We start from the raw sequence: 20,608 nt of genomic DNA on the forward strand, positions 1-20,608 counted from the left end.
TTTACGTGTACCAGTAATGAAACAAAAGTACGTACGCTTCTCCGTTCACTTACTACATGCGGCGCCTGGCCGGGTAAAACAGAGCTAGCTTGCGGTTTATCTGCACCTTAATTTTGGTGCAACTCGTGTAGCCTTCGTGGTGGCGTCTGTTTGTGCATGCTTGTCCCATTCGAAACGTAGGCGCCTACTGCCGAGGACGTACGCTATAGCTTGCCCTGGAACTGGAACAGTAGCCGCGTGAATGTTCACGTGCACTTTGATACCACTACAAGCAAGCATGCATGGTTCAATCTTCAATCCATACTTGTGGCGCCATATGCATGGCGTGGCTTTGATTTTTGGGTGGCCGTGCATGCATGCACGCACGCACTGGTTCGCATGTAAGGTACGTCAAGACAAACGTGAAAAGACTAAGCTCGACGTGGGAGTACTCACACTCACACATGCGTTCTACCTATCGATTCTACCGGACACGTACACCCATAATTCAACCCGGGTTGCAAGCATGCAAAGGAGCGATTCTTCGACGCCGCGCCCATAGTCCAAGGGCGTTACATTTTAATTTTCTTGACAACCCAAGGGCGCTACTTGCTTGCCTCAATAGAAGCAAATTTTAAATAGTATCATCTCAAAAAGGGGCATTGCATGCACGAAATGCATGCTGACCCACACCCTTTTTGTGTGTACCCATGCATGTCGATATCAGTCCCAGTGTGACCAGTCCGCCAAAGATATTGTTTGGATCGAGTCGTCGATACTATATGTCGATCTCGGCCTCACTGCCGATATCTATAGCTTTTCGTGTGTATGTGTCCGAGAGATTTGATCTGCCTAATTTGGAAAAGTCACTGTACGCCTCTTGCTATCATATCGTTCACAGATTAAATGAAAGGTGGCAGCATGTTTAGATGAAGTGCACGCGTTGGCTGGTGGGATTGTTCTCAACCCGTTACTTGAAGGAATCATGAGGTCTTTTCATGTTTCAGGCTGGCAAGGAAATTTCGGAGCAAGCTTGATCCAAACCGAATCGTTCAGACCTGAAACCGTCCATCACGGCATCTTCTCACGACGAGCTGAAGCATTGCACACGTACGTACACGCGCGCACGTATGCACCCGTCCACCAGCTTGCACGCGATCGACGAGCTCATCATCGATTGACCGAGACTAGTGCAGCCCGAGAAGGAACACGAGCCGGAGAACACGATCGACAGTGCAGCAGGCGTGCGCGACGCGTGCAGGAAAATGCATGCATGCCAGAAGAAGAATGGTCTGGGTTAAGTGAAAACACGCACGCATGGCCACGCAGCACAGCGCAACAAACAGCCTTGTCACTCTGTCAGCGTCAGGGGGTGTGCGAGAGCTTGTGCGTGTGTGGCCTGTGGGGTGTGCCACCAGCGGCAGAGCGGTGGATCGATCGACGTGAAAACAAACCTAAATGGAAGCGGCGGGTACACGCACGCACGTACCGACGCGACAAGGGAAAGCAGCGCGTGATGGCGGAAGGCCGGCCGGGACCGCAGGGCAGGAGCTCGCGGAGCCCACGGATGAGCCGGGGCTCCCTTTCTTCTGGCGAGTGTGCGCCACGTAAACCCAAATTTCTGCACAGGAAATCGTATGCACTGTAGTAGTACGTGTTTTCGTGTACATGTACTTTTTTCTTTTGCATGCATGCACTGGTTTGTACGTATGTGCTTGCGTGAAAACAAACGTAAGAGGAAGTATATATGAAGTTTTTTTTTTTAGAAAACTTTTGACCCGTTCATCATCTGTCATGACAATAAAAAAAATTTACATTAGGGATTATGGACACATAGTGACGACTACAAGCACAGGAGCAAGCCGGATGTGCGCCGTTGTCATCGACGCTTTCTTGTCGGAGCGCTTTCTTGTCGGAGCGCTGGGCAATACTTGTTGTACTAGACAAACAACAAGTCATTATGCTAAAATCCCATAGGACAAGCCCATCAGAACAACAATTGTCACTAATGAAGAGACACATAGATCAGAAGGATCATACTATACACTATAGACATGCAAGCAAAGATTGGATACAAACAGATCCAGGGAAGATTAGCACATACCGAATTCCACGAGATCTGACGAAGACACACCATCTCAAGCCCTCTAACAACGATAGACACACATAAAGACAACGGTCAGACGTGGGGGAGATTAGAGCATCTACGACCGGAGACGACAAATCCGACCCTCAAACGCTCACGGACGCACTCGGGCGCGTCCGCGATGGTAACCGGTCACACCTCAAATAATATTTTCCACATATGGATACCTTAATTAAGAAACTTCAAATCCATACTATTACAAACAACGTCAAATCTACTCTAAACGAATCTCGTCCATGACACAGTTTGGCCGCCCGGGTTGGCCGTGCACCATACGGGGCGCCGAAAAAAATGTGAATCCTCCTTGCCAATGTCCACCGTTGAGAAGGTTGTCGCCGTCTCAGCGTCTCCGGTGCCACACCTGCCATATTTGCATCCGACGACACCCAGGGGTCACCTCTGCCTCGGCGCACCAACGAAGCGATTGCGCATCCGTCACCGCGTTTGGACGCAAGACGGACTGCACTGTGTCTGGTGAGCCAGCGGCGACACACCTCACAGCGGATCCATGTGCCATTGGGCACACACAATGGATTCCCGACGGAAGGAGTCTGAGCGCCGCCGTCGAGCGGCCTCCTCCCTTGAACGGTGAAGTGCAAGTCGAACGGTCATCTTCTCCTCGGGACCTTGCGAAATGAGCTCGGAGGTTGACGGATCTAGAGGAGTAGTACTCAGGTCTGCTGCCCGCCATGCTGCAGAAGACCGAAGAACGTCGGACGGGAGCTTGGGTGACGTAGTGGAGTGGCTAGGGTTTGGTCGGCAGAGCGGATGGGGACGATTATATGTGGCTTTGGTGGGCCAGCGTGGGCCGGATCCGATGTGACAAACGCATCCGATCACGCCTGGGCCACCCCTTATCCACCCCATATTTGGGTTGGATAGAAAGGATATCGATCAGCCCAAGAGTTTGAGACCAGTTTGAGGCGACCGTGTGGGATAGGGTTTTTTGAGCGGTCAGTGACCAGGCCGTCTGCCCGGGCGTATGAGGGGGGCGCCCAGCTGAAGATACTCTTGTCCTTACTAGATGACATCGCCACGGTTACACAGCCTCAACCAAAATGACGAACCAAACAAAAAGGAGAGTGGCATCCCTTCACCCAGCAAGGACCCGAGGTCTGTAAAACAAGATATTTTGGGAACTGCACGACACCCCTAACCGGGGTGTGGCTATCTCATTATATAGAGGTACCCAAGGGGTACAATACAACGTTACAATACAGAGGCTACGTATATACAGTCTAACACCCTCCCTCAATCTTAACTATGTCCTGAAGTATAAAGCAAGTTAAGATTGCGCCTACAGCCTACAAACTGTGGTTGTGGTAGAGGCTTCGTGAAGATGTCAGCAAGTTGATCCTTTGATGAGATGAACTTGATACAGAGTAGCTTCTGTGCAACACGTTCCCGAACAAAGTGATAATCCACCTCAATGTGTTTTGTCCTCGCATGAAACACTGGATTAGAAGAAAGATATGTAGCACCAATGTTGTCACACCACAGAACTGGAGGACGAGCTTGAGGAACACGCAACTCTCTCAACAGAGACTGTACCCATATGATCTCAGCAGTTGCATCAGCAACGGCTTTGTATTCAGCCTCAGTACTGCTGCGAGACACAGTTGCTTGCTTGCGAGCATTCCAGGCGATCAAGTTAGGACCCAGAAATACCGCATAACCCCCCGTGGATCGCCTGTCATCCGGACAACCAGCCCAGTCGGCATCAGAGAAGGCCGAGAGCTCATATGACGGTGCAGGCTGAAGATGCAGACCATAGGCAGCAGTACTACTGACATAGCGCAAAATACGCTTGACGGCTGACCAGTGAGACGTCCTGGGTGCATGCAAAAACTGACAGACACGGTTAACTGCATAGGAGATATCAGGCCTGGTGATAGTGAGATATTGCAGACCACCAACAATACTGCGATACTCAGTAGCATCATCAGCCGAGAGAGAGTCACCATTAAGAGCAGACAACCGATCAGTAGCAGACATCGGAGTGAAAACAGGTTTGCATTTGAGCATTCCAGCACGACGCAACAAGTCCAAGGAGTACTTCTTCTGAGTGAGAGTCAAACCTGCAGAGGACCGTGAAACCTCAAGACCAAGGAAAAAGTGAAGAGCACCCAAATCCTTGACAGCAAAATCATCACGAAGAGCAACCACAAGGCGATCAGCTGCAGCAGCCGAAGAACTGACAAGGATGATATCATCAACATAAACCAGGATATACATCGTAACCTCAGGGCGCTGGAGGAGGAACAGTGATGTATCAGCAGTGGATGGAGTAAACCCAAGAGCCCGAAGAACGGATCCAAGGCGAGCATGCCATGCACGAGGAGCCTGTTTCAGTCCAGACAGCGCCTTGACCAGATGACAGAGATGATGAGGTCGTGTCGGATCAACAAAACCAGGCGGCTGACGCATATAAACCTCCTCCTCCAGAATGCCATGGAGAAAGGCATTCTGTACATCAAGCTGACGAAGGAACCATCCACGAGTAATCGCAAGAGACAGTAGTAACCGAATGGTAGTAGGCTTGATAACTGGACTGAACGTGTCTTCATAATCAAGACCATACCTCTGTTTGAAGCCCTTGGCGACTAACCATGCCTTGTAACGCTCAATGGAACCATCAGCATGGCGCTTGACCTTGAAAACCCACTTGGAATCAATGATGTTGACACCAGACTTTGGAGGAACAAGACGCCAAGTATCATTCTGTTGGAGGGCATAAAACTCTTGTTCCATTGCAGCACGCCAATGAGGAATACTCAACGCAGCCTGAAAGTGACGAGGCTCTGCATTAGGGTCGCCAGCAGTATGAGCCATGCACGCAGCAAGCCACGCAACCGTGCCATCTGTCCGCTCTTTCGGAGCCGGAGCTGGAGCAGAATCAGCAGAGGTCGTGGACGAGGCCGAAGCCGAGTCCGGCGAGTCAGGCTCCCCGGTGGCCGAGGCAGGCGACGAGGCCGCTGGGCTAGCGACAACACCGGCCGGCCCAGGGGACGCCCCCGCCAGTGGCCCAGGCGAGCCACGCAGGGCTGGTGACGCCCGCGAGCCAGGCGAGCCGAGCGAGGGTCCCGCTGGTGTGGACGAGGCTCGCGGGTCGGGCGAGGTGGCCACTGGCGAAGCCTGCGAGCCGGGCGAGGCGGCTACTGGAGTGGCCGGGTCCTGCGAGTCGGACGAGGCGGGCGAGGCACCCGCCACTGGCGCTGGCGTGGGTGAGCCAGGCGGGCGGACCGCCTCGGGCGACCGGAGAGCGGGTTGGCGGGTGCCACCCGTTATGCATGGCACATGCACGTCCCGACCAGAAGAATCATCAGCGACCTGTTCATCAAGGAGCTCGAGCCGAGCACCGCGTCCAATACCTGCAGCATGATTAGGAAGCAACGCAGGGGCATATGCAACATCCACAAACTGATCAGGCGTAGGTGTAGACACAGGCATTGGTGGTGTGGAAGTGGAAGTGGTGAGGTCAGTCGGAAGTGCACGAAAGGGAAACACATTTTCATCAAACACAACGTCACGAGAGATGTAGACGCGGTTGGTAGGAACATGTAGGCACTTGTACCCTTTGTGAAGAGAACTGTACCCAAGAAAGACACACTTCTTAGACCTGAACTCTAGCTTGCGCTTATTGTATGGACGGAGATGAGGCCAGCAGGCACACCCAAACACCTTGAAGAAAGTGTAGTCCGGAGTCTCATTAAGCAAGAGCTCAAGCGGAGTTTGCATTTTCAGAAGCCTCGAGGGTAGCCTGTTTATAAGAAAACAAGCTGTAGAGAAAGCATCACTCCAGAACCGAAACGGGACGGAGGCATGAGCTAGCAAGGTTAAGCCAGTTTCAACAAGATGACGATGCTTACACTCAGCAGCACCATTCTGCTGATGTGTGTGAGGGCATGACACGCGGTGCGAGATCCCAAGCTCATTAAAAAACGAGTTGAGGTTGTGGTATTCACCCCCCAGTCGGATTGGACATGGATGATTTTGTGCTTAAGAAGGCGCTCAACATGTGCTTGAAACTGAATGAAGACATCAAACACATCAGACTTTCGCTTAATAAGATATAACCAAGTGAAACGGCTGTAAGCATCAATGAAACTGACATAATAATTGTGACCACTAACGGATGTCTGGGCATGACCCCATACATCAGAAAACACAAGCTCAAGAGGATGTTTCACAACACGACTAGACTCTGAAAACGCAAGCTGATGACTCTTGCCCTGCTGACAGGCATCACAAATTGTTTCAGCAGTTTTATTGGACACAACTGGTAGATCATGACGATGCAAAATATGTCGAACTATGGGAGTCGCCGGGTGACCAAGGCGCGCATGCCAGTGTGTAGGCGACACACGAACACCACTGAACACCTGAGGAGAGGACGACGTGGAAGAGGAGCGCGGCGCATCAAGTGCATACAGGCCATAGCGAAGACGACCGCTAAGCAGAACGGCCCTCGTGTCCCGATCCTTGATAAAGAAACGAAAGGGGTGAAACTCAGCAAGGACATTGTTATCACGGGTAAGTTGAGGAATGGACAACAAACTACGTGTAGCAGAAGGAACACGAAGGACATTAGATAGATGCAATGTGCGAAAGTTGTGTGCAAGGAGAGAAGCCTGACCAACATGAGAGATGCGCATACCTGCTCCACTAGCGGTGTGCACCTGATCATGACCGTGATATGGCTCCTGAGTAGAGAGCTTACCCATCTCACCGGTGAGGTGGTTGGTAGCTCCAGTGTCCATGTACCATGCAGGATCAACGGAGTATGACGGAGTGCGACCATGATCATGACTCGTCACAGCAGCGGCGGCCTGCTTGTCGTTCCCCTTTCCGTTGTTGCCAAGGCCCAGAAAATCCTGCTTGTAGCGACGATGACAGCGAGAGGCAATGTGGCGCTCCAAGCCACATAGCTGGCACGCCTGTTGGGCACCACAAGAAGAACAACACGCCACGGGCCGGTTACCACCTGTGATGGTCGGAGCGCTGCCCCTCGAAGCTGGTGATGAGGGCAGCGCTGGTTTGCCTCCGGACGAAGATGACCGCTGAGGCTTGCCGCGAGTTGCGGTATTGGCGGAGGCGAAACTGGGAGAGACTCGGCGCGCCTTGATGCGCTGCTCGCGGCCAAGCAGACGGGCGTAGAGCTCACGAGGTGGTAGCGGGTCATCGCGACCGTGAACGTTCTCAATGAGATTGTCATAATCATCATCAAGCCCATTCAGTACGAAGGTGGTGAACTCCTGATCCTGTAGCGACTGGCCGATGGAGGCCAATGTGTCGGCGAGACCCCGCATCTTGTTGAAGTAGTCGGTGATGCTGAGGTCACCAAGCTTCGTCTCACCCAACTCGGTGCGGATAGAGTGAGCACGCGCCTGAGACTGAGAGGCAAAACTGGTGTGAAGCGCCGGCCACGCCTCCCGGGATGTAGCGGCGAAGATGACCAGTGACGAGACGCTCGGGGTGAGCGAGGACTGGATGGCGGAGAGGATGGCCTGATCCTGGGCCACCCAGGTGTGGTACGCTGGGTGGTGGGGTGGTGGACACGGTATGGACCCGTCAACATATCCCTCCAAGTAGCGGCTCCGCAGAAGAGGCAACACCTGGGCACGCCAGGACAAGTAATTATCCGGCGCAAGCTTCACCGGTAGCAGATGTGAAAAGTAGAACGGTGACGACGCGGCGACCGGGTCGGTATGAGTAGCAGACACCGGATACAGTGCGGGAAACCCGGGAGGACCAGCAGCTTGGGCCCCGTAGGGCGGGACGACCGCGACCCCGGGAGGATGCGGCTGTGGCGCGGCCGCAGCCCCGTACGACGGCTGTAGCGAGGCAGCCGCCTCTCCTGTGTAGGAGGCCGCAGCCCCGTGCGGCCCTGGGTAGGCTGCGTAGGGGTGCTGGGGAGGCAACGGCGAAGATCCATAGGGGTGGCTCGGTGGCGCCGCCGGTGGTTGATGTAGAGGCGGCGCACCAAACGCCGGCCACGAGGATGGCGGCAGCGGCGGAGCACCAGGAGCCATCGGAGGCGCGCCATACGGGTAGTAGCCGTAGGGCGAGGGCGCGGTAGCGCCATAGGCCGGCGGCGGGGCGGCGCCGTAGAGCGGCGGCGCGGCGGCATAGGCCGCCACGAGAGGCCCAGAGGCGAGGAACGGCGAAGAAGGGGCAAGGACCGGCGCGGCGGCGGCCACGGCGACGGAGGTCGGCGCGACGGCGGCGGCGGCGGGAGCAGCGGAAGACATCGTGATCGTGACCTAAACTGATACCATGTAAAACAAGATATTTTGGGAACTGCACGACACCCCTAACTGGGGTGTGGCTATCTCATTATATAGAGGTACCCAAGGGGTACAATACAACGTTACAATACAGAGGCTACGTATATACAGTCTAACAAGGTCCTCGCAGGCGCGGCGAACGGGAGAAAGGAAAACCCTAGAAGCTGCTTTTCGGAAGGAGGAAAACTCATAGTCACGTAAACATTTTTGTGTGTGTGACCAAATACAAAAAGCTTTTTTTGTGTGTGTGTGGGCGAACGTGAAAGGACTAATTAAGCTTGATACTCCGCAGTCCTGATACTCCGGGAGTGCTGACACATGCATGCTATCGATCGTATATTGGACACGTAGACCCATAAAGCCCGGGCGGGTCGCATGCATGCAAAGGAGCGATCCATGGACGCCATGCCCAACGTCCAACTCCAAGCTTGCTACGAAGCGCGTGCTGATTCTGTGGGAGTGGTACCTTTATTCGTGTGTAGTAACCCTGTCGATCCATCTCAAGCCCGCTGTGTGAGCAGTTCCGGCGGAGATATTATTGTTCAGGGCAACCTTTTGTGCGCATGCGTCCAGCGTCTGGTCAGCCTAATTTGGAGGCCACTGTACGTCTCTTGCTGCCGTTACTACTACTAGAAGAAGAAGGAAATCGACGACAGCAGTACCTTTCACGTTTCAGGGTCGCGAGGAAATTTCATAGAAAAAAAACCCCTCTGAATATCCACCCAGCCGCGCCCGTTCAGACGGTGCGTCCATCGTGTTGGGAGGAGCCGATGGACCTATGCCAGTGTTGATCGATCGGTCGATGTTGTTTTTTTTTTTTTTGCGAGGAACGATCGGTCGATGTAAACCGAGAGTTTACACCAACACACGCACGTGCGCGGCGAGGCGCATCCAAGGGAGGAAGGGGAAAGCGTGCGAGAAGGGCGGCTTCCTCGGCGAGGAGTAAAAACGCCGGGGACGGGCGGGCCAGGCCCGTGCGCCACCCGGGACCCGCCTGTCAGCGGCCGCCGGGGCGCCATCGGGAGAGGAGACAGCCAGATGGAAACTGGCGCGACCAGGAACCGCGGCTGACGGTGGGGCAGGCGCCCGCCCACCGGGCCCCCCTCGCCCATCGACACGCGACAGCGCCCCGCGGGGCCCGCTCCCTCCGGCGCTCAGGAAATCTCGTTTTGGGAAAGGCCCACCCGCGGTGTATGGCATGTCACCAATGCCCGCGCACGGCTACGTCGCCCCGCCCCGCCCAGTTATTTCCTTCCCTTTCTCCCTTTCTCCCTCCTCCTCCTCCTCTCCTCTGCCCGTGCTGGCCGTGCATGCCTAGCTAGGTCGCACCTTTTTATCCCCCCGAGCCTCAAGCTCTCGGCGACGGGGACGGCTCGGATTTGCGGCATAGATTAAGCTTAGCGCCCTGGGTTCGCGCGAGCAGGCCGAGGGCCAGTCGCCATTAGAACCAGCACTAAACAAAGCAGAGAGAGGAGCGGAGGATAAAAGGGAGGGAGGGGGCTCCAGCGAGCGAGAGCAGACGAGGCATAGCGGATCAGGAACGGAAGCCCTCGCCCTCGCCGCAACCGGACACGCCATTCTCTTTCTTTTCCTCGGCTTTTCCGCTGGCTGTTTGTTGCATTGCACACCGACCAGTACGCCCCCCCGCGCCGCATACATACAAGCCAGCCGCACAACACCACTCTAGCATCAACTCCCAGCAGTAGCGGCAGCAGTACCAGTAGCCTTCACTTCACTAACCCCCCGGCCACAAGCCTCCGGTGATTCGGCTCGGGGATACCCGAGCAAGCTTCTCCCTCGCCGTGGTGAGCAGCGGCATTGCTCCCTCGGTTCAGTTCGTCCGTTGGGGGGCAAGGTTCTTGGTCGAGGCCGAACCGGATTCGTGCGTGATCCCCGGCAGCCGAGATTGGCGGCGGCGTTCCCCTCTTGCTGCCCGATTCGGTCCGAGATTTGGGGGCTTCCCCTGTTCCGAGTCCGGGATTCCGTGGAACGGAGAGGCAACTCGGTTCCAGATTTGAGGAGCTTTCCTTCCGCGGCCACACCACCTTCCATACCAGGCCATACAGACGAGAGGAGGGGAGAGAGTCGGCTCGGAGGCGGCGTCAGTCAAGCGCGGATAAATTCGACCCTGCTGCTTCAGGTTCAGGGCCCTCCGGCTTGCTATGAGACAATGAGGGAGGAGATTAACAAGAAGAGCAAGGTACTGCGAGAGCCGCCCTACTTCTCTTCCTCAATCTCTGGTTCCATTCGAGCCGCCATTGGTCGATTTCGGCGTCTGATTCGTCGTCTCTGAATGCGCAGGTCTCCTGGTCCAAATCCCTCGTCAGGAAGTGGTTCAACATCAAGGGCAAGGCGCAGGATTTCCACGCGGACTACGACGCCACCACCCAAGGTAACCAATGCCTTCTCTCTCAAGGATTTGGGTCAAACATCAGACGAGGAAGGATTCTGCTTTTCTCTCACGATGATAGCCTTTTGGATTTCAAGTTGTGGTACTTCTAGCAAAGATTAATCAACCGTGCGGTACAGCTCTAGACACCCGCTGCTTTTTCCTGCATTTCGTTGCTTCCGTCGAGCTGCTGGTCGCGCATCCTTGCTTGCTGTGCGGTTTAGGAACGAAGGTTCCCCTTTGTTGAATGCGGTTTCAGTCATGGCCTCCCCATCATCGCTCCGCGCCCGTAATCTTTCCTCACTTCCATCGGACGTTTCCGGTCCATGTTCCAAGCATTGATTCAGGGACGCATTAGCACCGGTCAGGTCCCCATCGAACAGGGTCTCGTTTCTTCACATAGGACGCGGCCTCCTCCACGCCTCACTTCCTCCCCGGTCTCAAATCAATGGTGTACAAGTACTTAGAACGTCCCAATCACAACGCCTTTCCCCAAGCAGGCAGATGTTTTGTTTGTCCGGAGCTGCCTGGATCTTTTCGCATGCTTCTCATGTCAACAACAGCATTTTCTTTACCGCGGTCAGGTTTCTACTTTTGATCCCAGGGATGAAGAGCTACTGATGAAGAATCTGTCTGAAACAGATTTATTTTCCTTTGCATTTTCACTGCCTCTGCTTGGTCTAGGTCTAAATTTGTGTTAGTGACGCAGGACGGGATGGTGGTGATGAACGGAGGACCAGCTGCTCGCAGAGGGACGCAGGCGCTGCCAAGAAAAGCAGAACTGGTACAGTTAAAGCATTTAGACCACGCTCCCCTCCCCCTCTCTCTCTTCGGACATCAAAATCGCAGCTACCTCTTTTCTTTCTTTGTTGCTGCTTGGTCAGAGCTCTCTTTTTACCTGCTATGCCTCTTTTGCCAAATTGATGTAAATATAGACAATCAACCTATCTGATTGTTTTTTTTTGGAGCAACCCTACTTATCTGACTGTTGATTTCTCTGTTTCTGTTGTTCCTTATGTGCCTACTACAGACCGGTCACTGAAGCGGAATGTTGACCGCGTTCGTAGATCAAGAAATGAGTTTGATGTGTCACGCCTGACAGAAGCTCAAGATTACAGGTACCACATTTTTCACTCTCTGTGCTACTTTGCCTTGTAGTAATAGGGATTTGGTGCAATACTGTTCATATTATTCAGATCATAGTTACCATAGCTAGTTTTCGCAATTCTACTTCGCTGGCGCATTCTGGTGTATCATTATGCTGCTTCCTTTATCTGTGCAGAATCTTTGCCTCGACGTGGAATGTTGGTGGCAAATGCCCGTCAAGAGGGTTAGATTTAGATGACTGGCTCCATTCTTCACCCCCTGCTGATATCTATGTGCTCGGGTATGTATTGTCAAAGCCTCTGAGGCCTTCATAATGTAAATTTTGTACATTATAAGTACTGTGCTCTTGAGCTTGTCCTTTAACTATCCATTTCAATCCTTTGCAGATTTCAAGAAATTGTTCCTTTGAATGCTGGAAATGTTCTTGGTACCGAAGACAATGTTCCAGCAAAGAAGTGGGTATCACTTATTAGGAGGACGCTAAACAAGAACCCTGGGCCTAGCAGTCATGGTGGCTATCGCACGCCATCCCCTGTCCCTGATCCGGTTGTGGAACTAGATGCTGATTTTGAGGGATCATTGAGAAGACAGGATAGCTCATCATTTTTCCACCGTCGATCATTCCAGAACCTTAGTCGGAGTTTAAGGGTTTCAGGAAATGATATGTTCTCACAACCACGATTGGACCGTAGGTTTAGTGTGTGTGACCCAGTTAACATTGGAGGCAGACCAAGTGATTTTGATGGAAATTTCCAGTGTATCGGATCACCAGGCGATGAATATATTGATGAGGATACAAGTAATGGAACATATTTCTCACCATTCCCATATGGCTATGGTACTTCAACACCTATGGAAGAAGATGATGAGCAGCCAAATACTTCTAGGTATTATATTTTGTCATGTTTCATTAAAATTTACATATGCTTGTTCCTCTAAGTCACCCTCTGTGAACATATTTAAAATTATCTACAAATATTTGTGCTCAGCAGTTGTACTCGTAACTTCATGATGATGCTTTTGTTAAGTTCATGCACTAACACAAATATTGTGTTTGCACCAGGTATTGTTTGGTTGCCAGCAAACAAATGGTTGGCATATTTCACACAGTTTGGGTACGCAGTGAAATAAGAAACGATATAAGAAACCTGAAAGTTTCCTGCGTAGGTAGAGGACTAATGGGTTATCTTGGAAATAAGGTAAATGATGTACATTGTACTAGTTACACTTACTTGATTTCGATAATCTTGTATGTTTCATTGTTATTAGCTTATTATACTATATAAAAATTCTCAAACTCCTTTTCACTTGCTGCAGGGTTCTATATCAATAAGCATGTCTCTGCATTATACAACCTTCTGTTTTGTCTGTTGTCATTTGACCTCTGGGGAAAAGGAGGGGGATGAATTGCGCAGAAATTCTGATGTCATGGAGATCTTAAGAAAGACAAGGTTTCCTCGTGTCCGCGGATGTGGTGATGTGAAGTCACCAGAAGCAATTCTTGAGCATGAGTATGTATTTGTTTTCGCTTATTCGACATAGTAATGTGGAAGCCAGAGAAAACTTTTTGTTAACTTATCTTTCATTCTAATTGCAGCCGTATCTTATGGCTTGGTGATCTGAATTACCGGATTTCTCTTCCATACTCGTCAGCAAAAGTTCTGGTTGAAACACATAACTGGAGGCAACTGTTGGAGAGAGATCAGGTAATTTACTCTATTCCTTTACACGGAAATGTTGTTTTCGGGCCATGCTTGGCAAGGTTCATTTCAGTGCCATGCTTGAATTACTTCTCTTCGAACAGCTTCGTATACAGCGGAGATGTGGACGTGTTTTCCCGGGATGGAAAGAAGGAAGAATTTATTTTCCTCCAACATATAAATACTCTTTCAACTCAGACCGGTATTCTGGTTATGGTGTGCGTCCCAAGGAAAAGAGGCGAACGCCAGCTTGGTAACTTCTTTAGTACTTTAGTCAACCAGAATAACATTTACTTAGTACTAGTTGAAAGGAACTTACTGACTAAGCTTTTCTTTTTCTTACCAAAGGTGTGATCGTATTTTGTGGCATGGTACCGGCCTCATTCAGTTATCATATGTCCGAGGAGAATCACGCTTCTCCGATCACAGACCAGTGTACAGTATTTTCATGGCGGAGGTTGAAATTCTCCACCAGAGGAGAAGAAACCTGGGCTATTTCAGCTCTAGAGTTGAGGTGGAAGAGCTGTTGCCATATTCTCACAGCCATGGAAACTTAAAGTTCTACTAATTCAGGCGATTCCATGCTTCCATGCTATAAGTAAGTATCGCACTTTTTGTATGTGCAAGCTGACCAGTTGCTTCTCAATTAAGAACTGCCTCTTTTATATGCATTTCTTTTGTTTAACAATCTTTTCTGTTTATGCAATGCAGGCTGACCGGTCCTCACCGATGAATAACTTGGCTCCAAGATCTGTTGGATGATCAGATGTGAATGTCCAATATTTTTCCATCTGATGTTTGTAACATTTTAGTAACCGCCCAGATGTAAAGCCTAGGACAGATGCGTGGAGAACATTTAGCTGCAAAAGCTAACATAGAGGTAAAAACCCGATTTCTTTACCCGTGAGTGAATTCTGAAAATCTCACATTGGCCTAACATTTTTCTCTCTATTGCAGGATAGTTGGGCATTTTTGCAACTAACAATTTGCCCGCGGCAAACGGCTTTGTTCATCGGAAGAATCGGCCAGCTCACATCACTGACTATACAACTCAACCGGCTGTCAGTGTCGCCCCTTTGTTTGGAGGAGAGGCATCAGCAAGCTCCAATCATCGCCTTTTTTCTTCTTCTCCCCTTTTCTCCTTTGGAAACCCTGTAAATTAATCAAGCTGGCGGCCAGTGTATGTAGGGTCGGCATGAGGTGTAGAATCATTGCAGTTCGGCGGAGGGAATGATACTTGGATTGGACCAACGAAATTAGCTGTTAGTTTTTCCGGATGATGATTTTTGTGGTGTGAGGGGGGAATGATATGTGTTGATGTGACTTGAGAGGCTTGCAAAGCTGTCATCATATGCTTGCCTTTCCGGTGATGTGGTTCAGAAGCTACATGATGCCTCCATTTGCTTCACTCATTGCTTGTTGCTATGCCATGAAATGGGAAAGTGAAGCCCGGTGCATGCATTGTGTTTTTTCCTTGGGTAGAGGCCTGTTACCTCATTGGAATACATGGTGCAGTGCCTCATCATGGTTATACCTAAGTCGCCCGAAAATCGATTTTCTAGGCCATTAGATTAAGATCCAACGGCGGCCCTTCTTTCTTCTTCCTCCGGCTTTCTTCCTGCTCCAACCATTCCTCCTTCCGCAAAATCGACTAACCCAAATTATAAATTCAGCCAACTTTCACATAACTATGGCGAAAAAAAAAACCGAATCATGTGAAGTTACTGTGCTTAGTCAGGGTAAATCAAGTGGAGCATCGGGATAGTATTAGCTGAACCAAGTGGAGCATCTCCTGAGTTCTTTTTCCCTGTTGCTTGCTCTGCAGTCAACGTTCTTTGGCTACTTGATGAATGAAAGAACAAGGTTTGACTCGACCCGCTTTAATTGGTCCCTCGCCGGAGGCGGAGGGGAGTCACGTGATGCGATCTCACACCTGCCGGCGTACGGCGCACTTAACCGTCACGGTTAATTCGGAGTTAATGGCTGGTTCTTTGACCCTTGACTGCTTTACTACTTTTGTGAAAACCCACAATACGTACACTAGTAGCAGTAGATCTGAGGGACTTGCGGTAGTACATTTCAGAGATGGGAGATCTAGCGGGAAGGTTGAAAGATAAAGGGCGGCTGGGGCTGTGTGCGGCAGTAAGTAAAAGATAAAGCCGGTAAAAAACAAAGGCATGCCGGATGCTTTAAGCGATCCCTGATTCTTCTTTTGACTGTTACGGCGATCGAGCGTCGACTGTTTCTCGTCAGTGGTATTATTCTACCACTTCTGTATCAACATGTTGCCAGAATATACACTGTCCATTCATAAGGCTGGTTGTAATGGTAGTAATCATACATGTCAACTAGCCAAATTTGATGAGGTAACATAGAATTAAATGAAGAAAAAGATGATTGAGTATCATGATACCGTATCATATTAAATGATGTACTATTATGTGTCTTGCATGGCAATAAATAAAGTTAGCTATGATACTAACTTATGATACTACTCCACTACAGATGTAGTATCATACACTAGTATAATATATATGATACTAGTATATGATACTCGTCATTACGAACCAGCCTAAGTCGGAGCATGCATTATCCAGTTGGAAGTACCATGGACAACCATGCATGCATGCCAATGCCATGCGTGTCATCAGCCGCATGTACCAGGGTCAAACAGACCAGTAGTGGTAGGATACATGGGGCGGAAGCCCAGGTTTTGCATTTGGATTTGGATCGACAGAGAAGACTGTGCTCGGTGACGTCTCGGGGCTCATGGCAATATGGCGTTGCCCTTGCCTGCACTCCTCCTGCCGCTGCCTCTTTCTTTCTCGTCGTCATCGTCATCGTCATCTGACTGACCATCGATCTCATCTCACACCAGCGGCATGGCCACTGGTCCCTGGAGCTAGCGGCATGGCCGGGACGAAGGAAACCGGGAAGAAATCAAGGAGGGACGGACCGAAGAGGAAGCGCTCCGAGCGCAGGCCGGCCGCGGCATGGCGCCCTGCAGCCCGCAGTGCAGGTGTCCGTGGGCGGTGTACCTCTCTGCGTTGCCTTGCCTTGTGGATCCAAGCACATGTCTCTCTCGCTGCTGCTACGTAGTTTGTGCACCGCCGGGCCGGCTGTTGCGTCCTGCAACAAGCTGCAAGCGATGGATGCTTGCGTGGGCTTCCTCTCCTCAGGCCGGAACGAAAACAAAAAGAAAAGGCGACGGATGGTTGAATGGACGGATGATCTGACTGTTGCAGATTGATGGATGGATGTGCAGTGAAGGTCAGCCCTTTGCATCGCCTCTCCTCGTATGCCTTGCTTAGTGTGCACCACGGCTTAACGACTTCAGTAATCCAGAGTTCTGGATCAAGGTACGTGTGCAATTACGGGCGGATTAGGTCGTCCATGCGACGACATTGGTGTTCAACTGTGCCAGGTACGTACTGAGCTCGGATCGGATCCTAGTGCTATTGAAATTAAATGACGTGGTACTGCATGCAGTGCACCGACCTCAGGCCTGGAGTGGTATATACGTACAGGTACAGCTACCACACCTAACATATGTACAGAGATTTTATTACTACTGCTGTCACCGTGGACGTCACGGTCGACGCCTCTAGTAGCTGCTTGCCGCTTCCGTGCAAGAAAAAAAAAGAAAGAATGAAAGAAATGCTTGCTGCTACGAACGAGAGTCCATACCAGCTTCCACCTTTTTTTGGAAAAGGGGTGATTCCCCGGCCTCTGCATCAGAAAGATGCATACAACCATCTTATTAACCAAATAAAGTAGTGCCAATATGGTTCAAAAGGTCTTCAAAAATAATAAAAAAGCACATACAGCTCACACAGAGCCAATAGGGGCTAGAGACATCAACTAGCGAAGAAAAGACACCACAACCGGCTGGCTAAAACTAGATAGGGAAACTAAATGCCTATCCTATTACATGACCGCCATCCAAACCGGTTGAAGATATCCCGAGCTACCATCTCCCAGCGGAAAGACCCAGTAACCAAATGCTCCCTTGCCTCCGTCTGGGTGAGTAGCGACCACGAACGGATCAGTGCCGTAGTTCGGAATATGACCTGCAAAAAATGTATACATGATATTCTGTTAAAAACCAAATCATTTCTGCATGTCCAGATAGTCCACAGCAAAGCACAAACTCCAACCCGAATATGTCTCGCTAAGTCAGGCTCAATCCCATTAAGCCATGTCCCAAATAACGCATAAACAGAATTCGGTGGATTGATACTAAAAGCAATGTGGACCGTCTGCCAAAGTACCTTGGCCAACGGGCAATCAAAAAAGAGGTGTTTGATAGTCTCATCCCGATCGCAGAAACTACACCTAGTAGGTCCTGTCCAATTACGCTTTATCAGGTTGTCCTTAGTTAAAATAACTTGTTTATGGACAAACCACATAAACACTTTTATTTTCAAAGGAACTTTGACATCCCAAACATGCTTGGACGTAGGAATGGAGTTCGAATTAATACATCAATATACATTGATTTAACCGTAAATACTCCAGACTTAGTCAATTTCCAGCGTAATTCATCGGGTTGTTGTGAAAGCTGGACTTCCATCAGTCTCCTAACTAGATGGAGCCATTCTTTCCAACGATTGCCCGCTAGCGTTCGTCGGAACTGAATATTAAGGGGGTAGATTGAAAGACCGATGCAACGAACACCTCACGTCGTTGAACAATACGGTATAAAAACGGATATTGGATGGCCAAGGGTGTCTCGCCAAGCCAAGTATCCTCCCAGAAACGTGTACTCGTGCCGTTTCCAATAACAAACTTCGTCCTATTAAACAATGACTGTTTGACTTTCATCAAGCCTTTCCAGAAAGGCGAATCGGTCGGCCTGACAGTAACCTGGGACAAAGTTTTTGTCTGAAGGTACTTGCCGCGAAGGATTTGAGCCCACATAGCATTATTCTCCAATGAGAGTTTCCACAGCCATTTGCTAAGAAGTCTTTTATTCTTAACTTCTAGATTCTCAATACCTAGACCCCCTTGGTCTTTCGGTCTACAGATGATATCCCATTTAGCAAGCCGATATTTTCTTTTAAGCTCATCACCCTGCCAAAAGAAACGCGATCGATAGAAGTCCAGTCTCTTCTTAACATCAACTGGGACCTCAAAGAACGATAGGAGAAACATTGGCATACTCGTGAGCACCGAATTAATCAGGATTAATCGGCCTCCGTATGACATGAGCTTACCCTTCCAACAACTCATTTTCTTCTCAAATCGGTCCTCGATGCACTTCCACTCTCTGTTGGTCATCCTACGATGGTGGATTGGAATCCCCAGGTAAGAGAAGGGTAACTCTCCCAACTCACACCCAAACAATTGCCTATAAGCATCCTATTCATCTTTGGCCTACCAGCTTCCACCTGATCGATCGTTTCGGTCGAGAAGCAGCTGCCCGGCGAGGAGCGGCACGGACATAGCCATCATCAGCTACAGTACGTCCGAACGATCGGCCGTGCGTGCCGTGCCGCCATTGTTTTGTTTCTCGCCGTGCCGTGCCAGGACGCGCGTTGCTCACACGCACGGCTCCCTGCTACGGAGGAGTAGCAGTTATTACCTTCTCTTTTCTTTTTGCAGGATCAGTTATTACCTTCAGCACATACGTACTCCTACAGTTCAGTTACTACCCCTACGTACGTACCACGCGTCTACGTACCACTCTACGTCGGCCATGCCACGTCCCATTGCATGCACGGATTGCGATGTGCAGTCTGCAGTGAGCAAGCTGAGCTGGGCTGACGTACGCCCCCATGCACGCACGCACGCACGCACTGGGCGCGCGCGACGTCGCGCCCGGGCATGCAGAGGCCGGCCGGTGGTACGGTCATCGTCGTCTCTGTTTGTTCTCCTTTGTTGCTTCCTCCAGCTCGTCGGGTTTTACACAACAAATACTCCATGCACAACGTTCGTTCTGCTGCGTGTGTGGGCTTTCAGTTCCGGTACCTTGGAGTCCGGGGGCTGTGCGGGTGTGGTGTGCTCTGCGCGGCGACGTCGTGCTGCATGCTTCAGCAGGAGGACGGCTTCGCTTGTCTCTACAGCAGCGCTGGCCGTTGCTCTGCTACTGCACACCGGGTCATCGGAAAGGCATGCGTCCGTCCGGCGCGTGCATGCCACGGCAATGCAGAGCAGGTGATGCATCCGTGCGTCTGGCCATGCATGCACACACGCGCGCAGCCATCAGTCAGTCTGTCTGCCTGTCGTGTCATGGATTAAGTGTGTGTGTGTGTGTGTGTGTGTGTGTGTGTGTGTGTGTGTGCTGCACCTGCTGCATGCGCATGCAGCGCCAGGCGTCGGCGCGCGTGCAGCGTGTCGATCGTGGGTTCGTTGGGTGCAGGTGGGTCAGTATAGCAGAACCTTCCGCTTGTTCATTTGTCTCGAGCAGTACGTGTGGGTGTGGCCGACGTGGGCTTTTCTTCTCTTTCTGCCTTCGTTTCGAGAGGAAGAACACGCAAACAGGGTACACAAGAGAAGAGGCCTCCAGGGGCAGGCGGATCGGATCGTTTGTGTTCATCCGGGTACTGGAGGCCCATCTCCTTTAGTATCTAATCGGCCTCGCAATTGATCCAAAACCGGCCCTGTTGTTTGTTTCTTTTTGGCATGGCCGAGACGAAGAGAACCAGGAAGAAACCAAGGAAGAAATGCAGTGCAGGCAGCATGGCGACGACCACAGCCTGCACATATATCGAGACGGCCCTTCCCTGCAGCTGCAGGTGGCCTTGTTGATGGAGAAGGGCTTCCTCTCGGTCGGCCGGCCGGAATTGAAAACAAAATGAAAAGGTGGTGGTCAGACGCAGATTGATGGATGGATGAACGTGCGGTGCAGCGGTGCAGGTCAGCCCTTTTGCATTAACACGTCGGGTACATGCCATGCCGCGATCGTTTCCGGAGGTCGAGTTCACCGTGCAGTGCGTGCACCGCATGGCTTCGAACCCTCCTAGCTAGTAGTAACTGCGTCTACTCCAGTGCACCTGCA

The 20,608-nt window shown here is 51.1% G+C and overlaps 1 protein-coding gene across 1 annotated transcript; it reads left to right on the top strand.

Annotated features, from left to right (window-relative positions):
* The first annotated feature begins 9,671 nt into the window (after positions 1 to 9,671).
* On the top strand, positions 9,672 to 15,016 carry LOC119303502 (type I inositol polyphosphate 5-phosphatase 4-like). The gene is made up of 13 exons (XM_037580635.1): positions 9,672 to 10,612; positions 10,714 to 10,804; positions 11,511 to 11,585; positions 11,832 to 11,919; positions 12,084 to 12,188; positions 12,295 to 12,795; positions 12,972 to 13,107; positions 13,226 to 13,419; positions 13,506 to 13,614; positions 13,713 to 13,861; positions 13,957 to 14,206; positions 14,320 to 14,488; positions 14,566 to 15,016. The coding sequence occupies exons 1-11, from the start codon at positions 10,583 to 10,585 to the stop codon at positions 14,174 to 14,176; spliced, it is 1,698 nt and encodes a 565-aa protein (XP_037436532.1). The 5' UTR covers positions 9,672 to 10,582; the 3' UTR covers positions 14,177 to 14,206; positions 14,320 to 14,488; positions 14,566 to 15,016.
* The last annotated feature ends 5,592 nt before the right edge of the window (positions 15,017 to 20,608 follow it).

Source organism: Triticum dicoccoides, chromosome 5A (assembly GCF_002162155.2).
Source record: "Triticum dicoccoides isolate Atlit2015 ecotype Zavitan chromosome 5A, WEW_v2.0, whole genome shotgun sequence".
NCBI lineage: Eukaryota > Viridiplantae > Streptophyta > Magnoliopsida > Poales > Poaceae > Triticum > Triticum dicoccoides.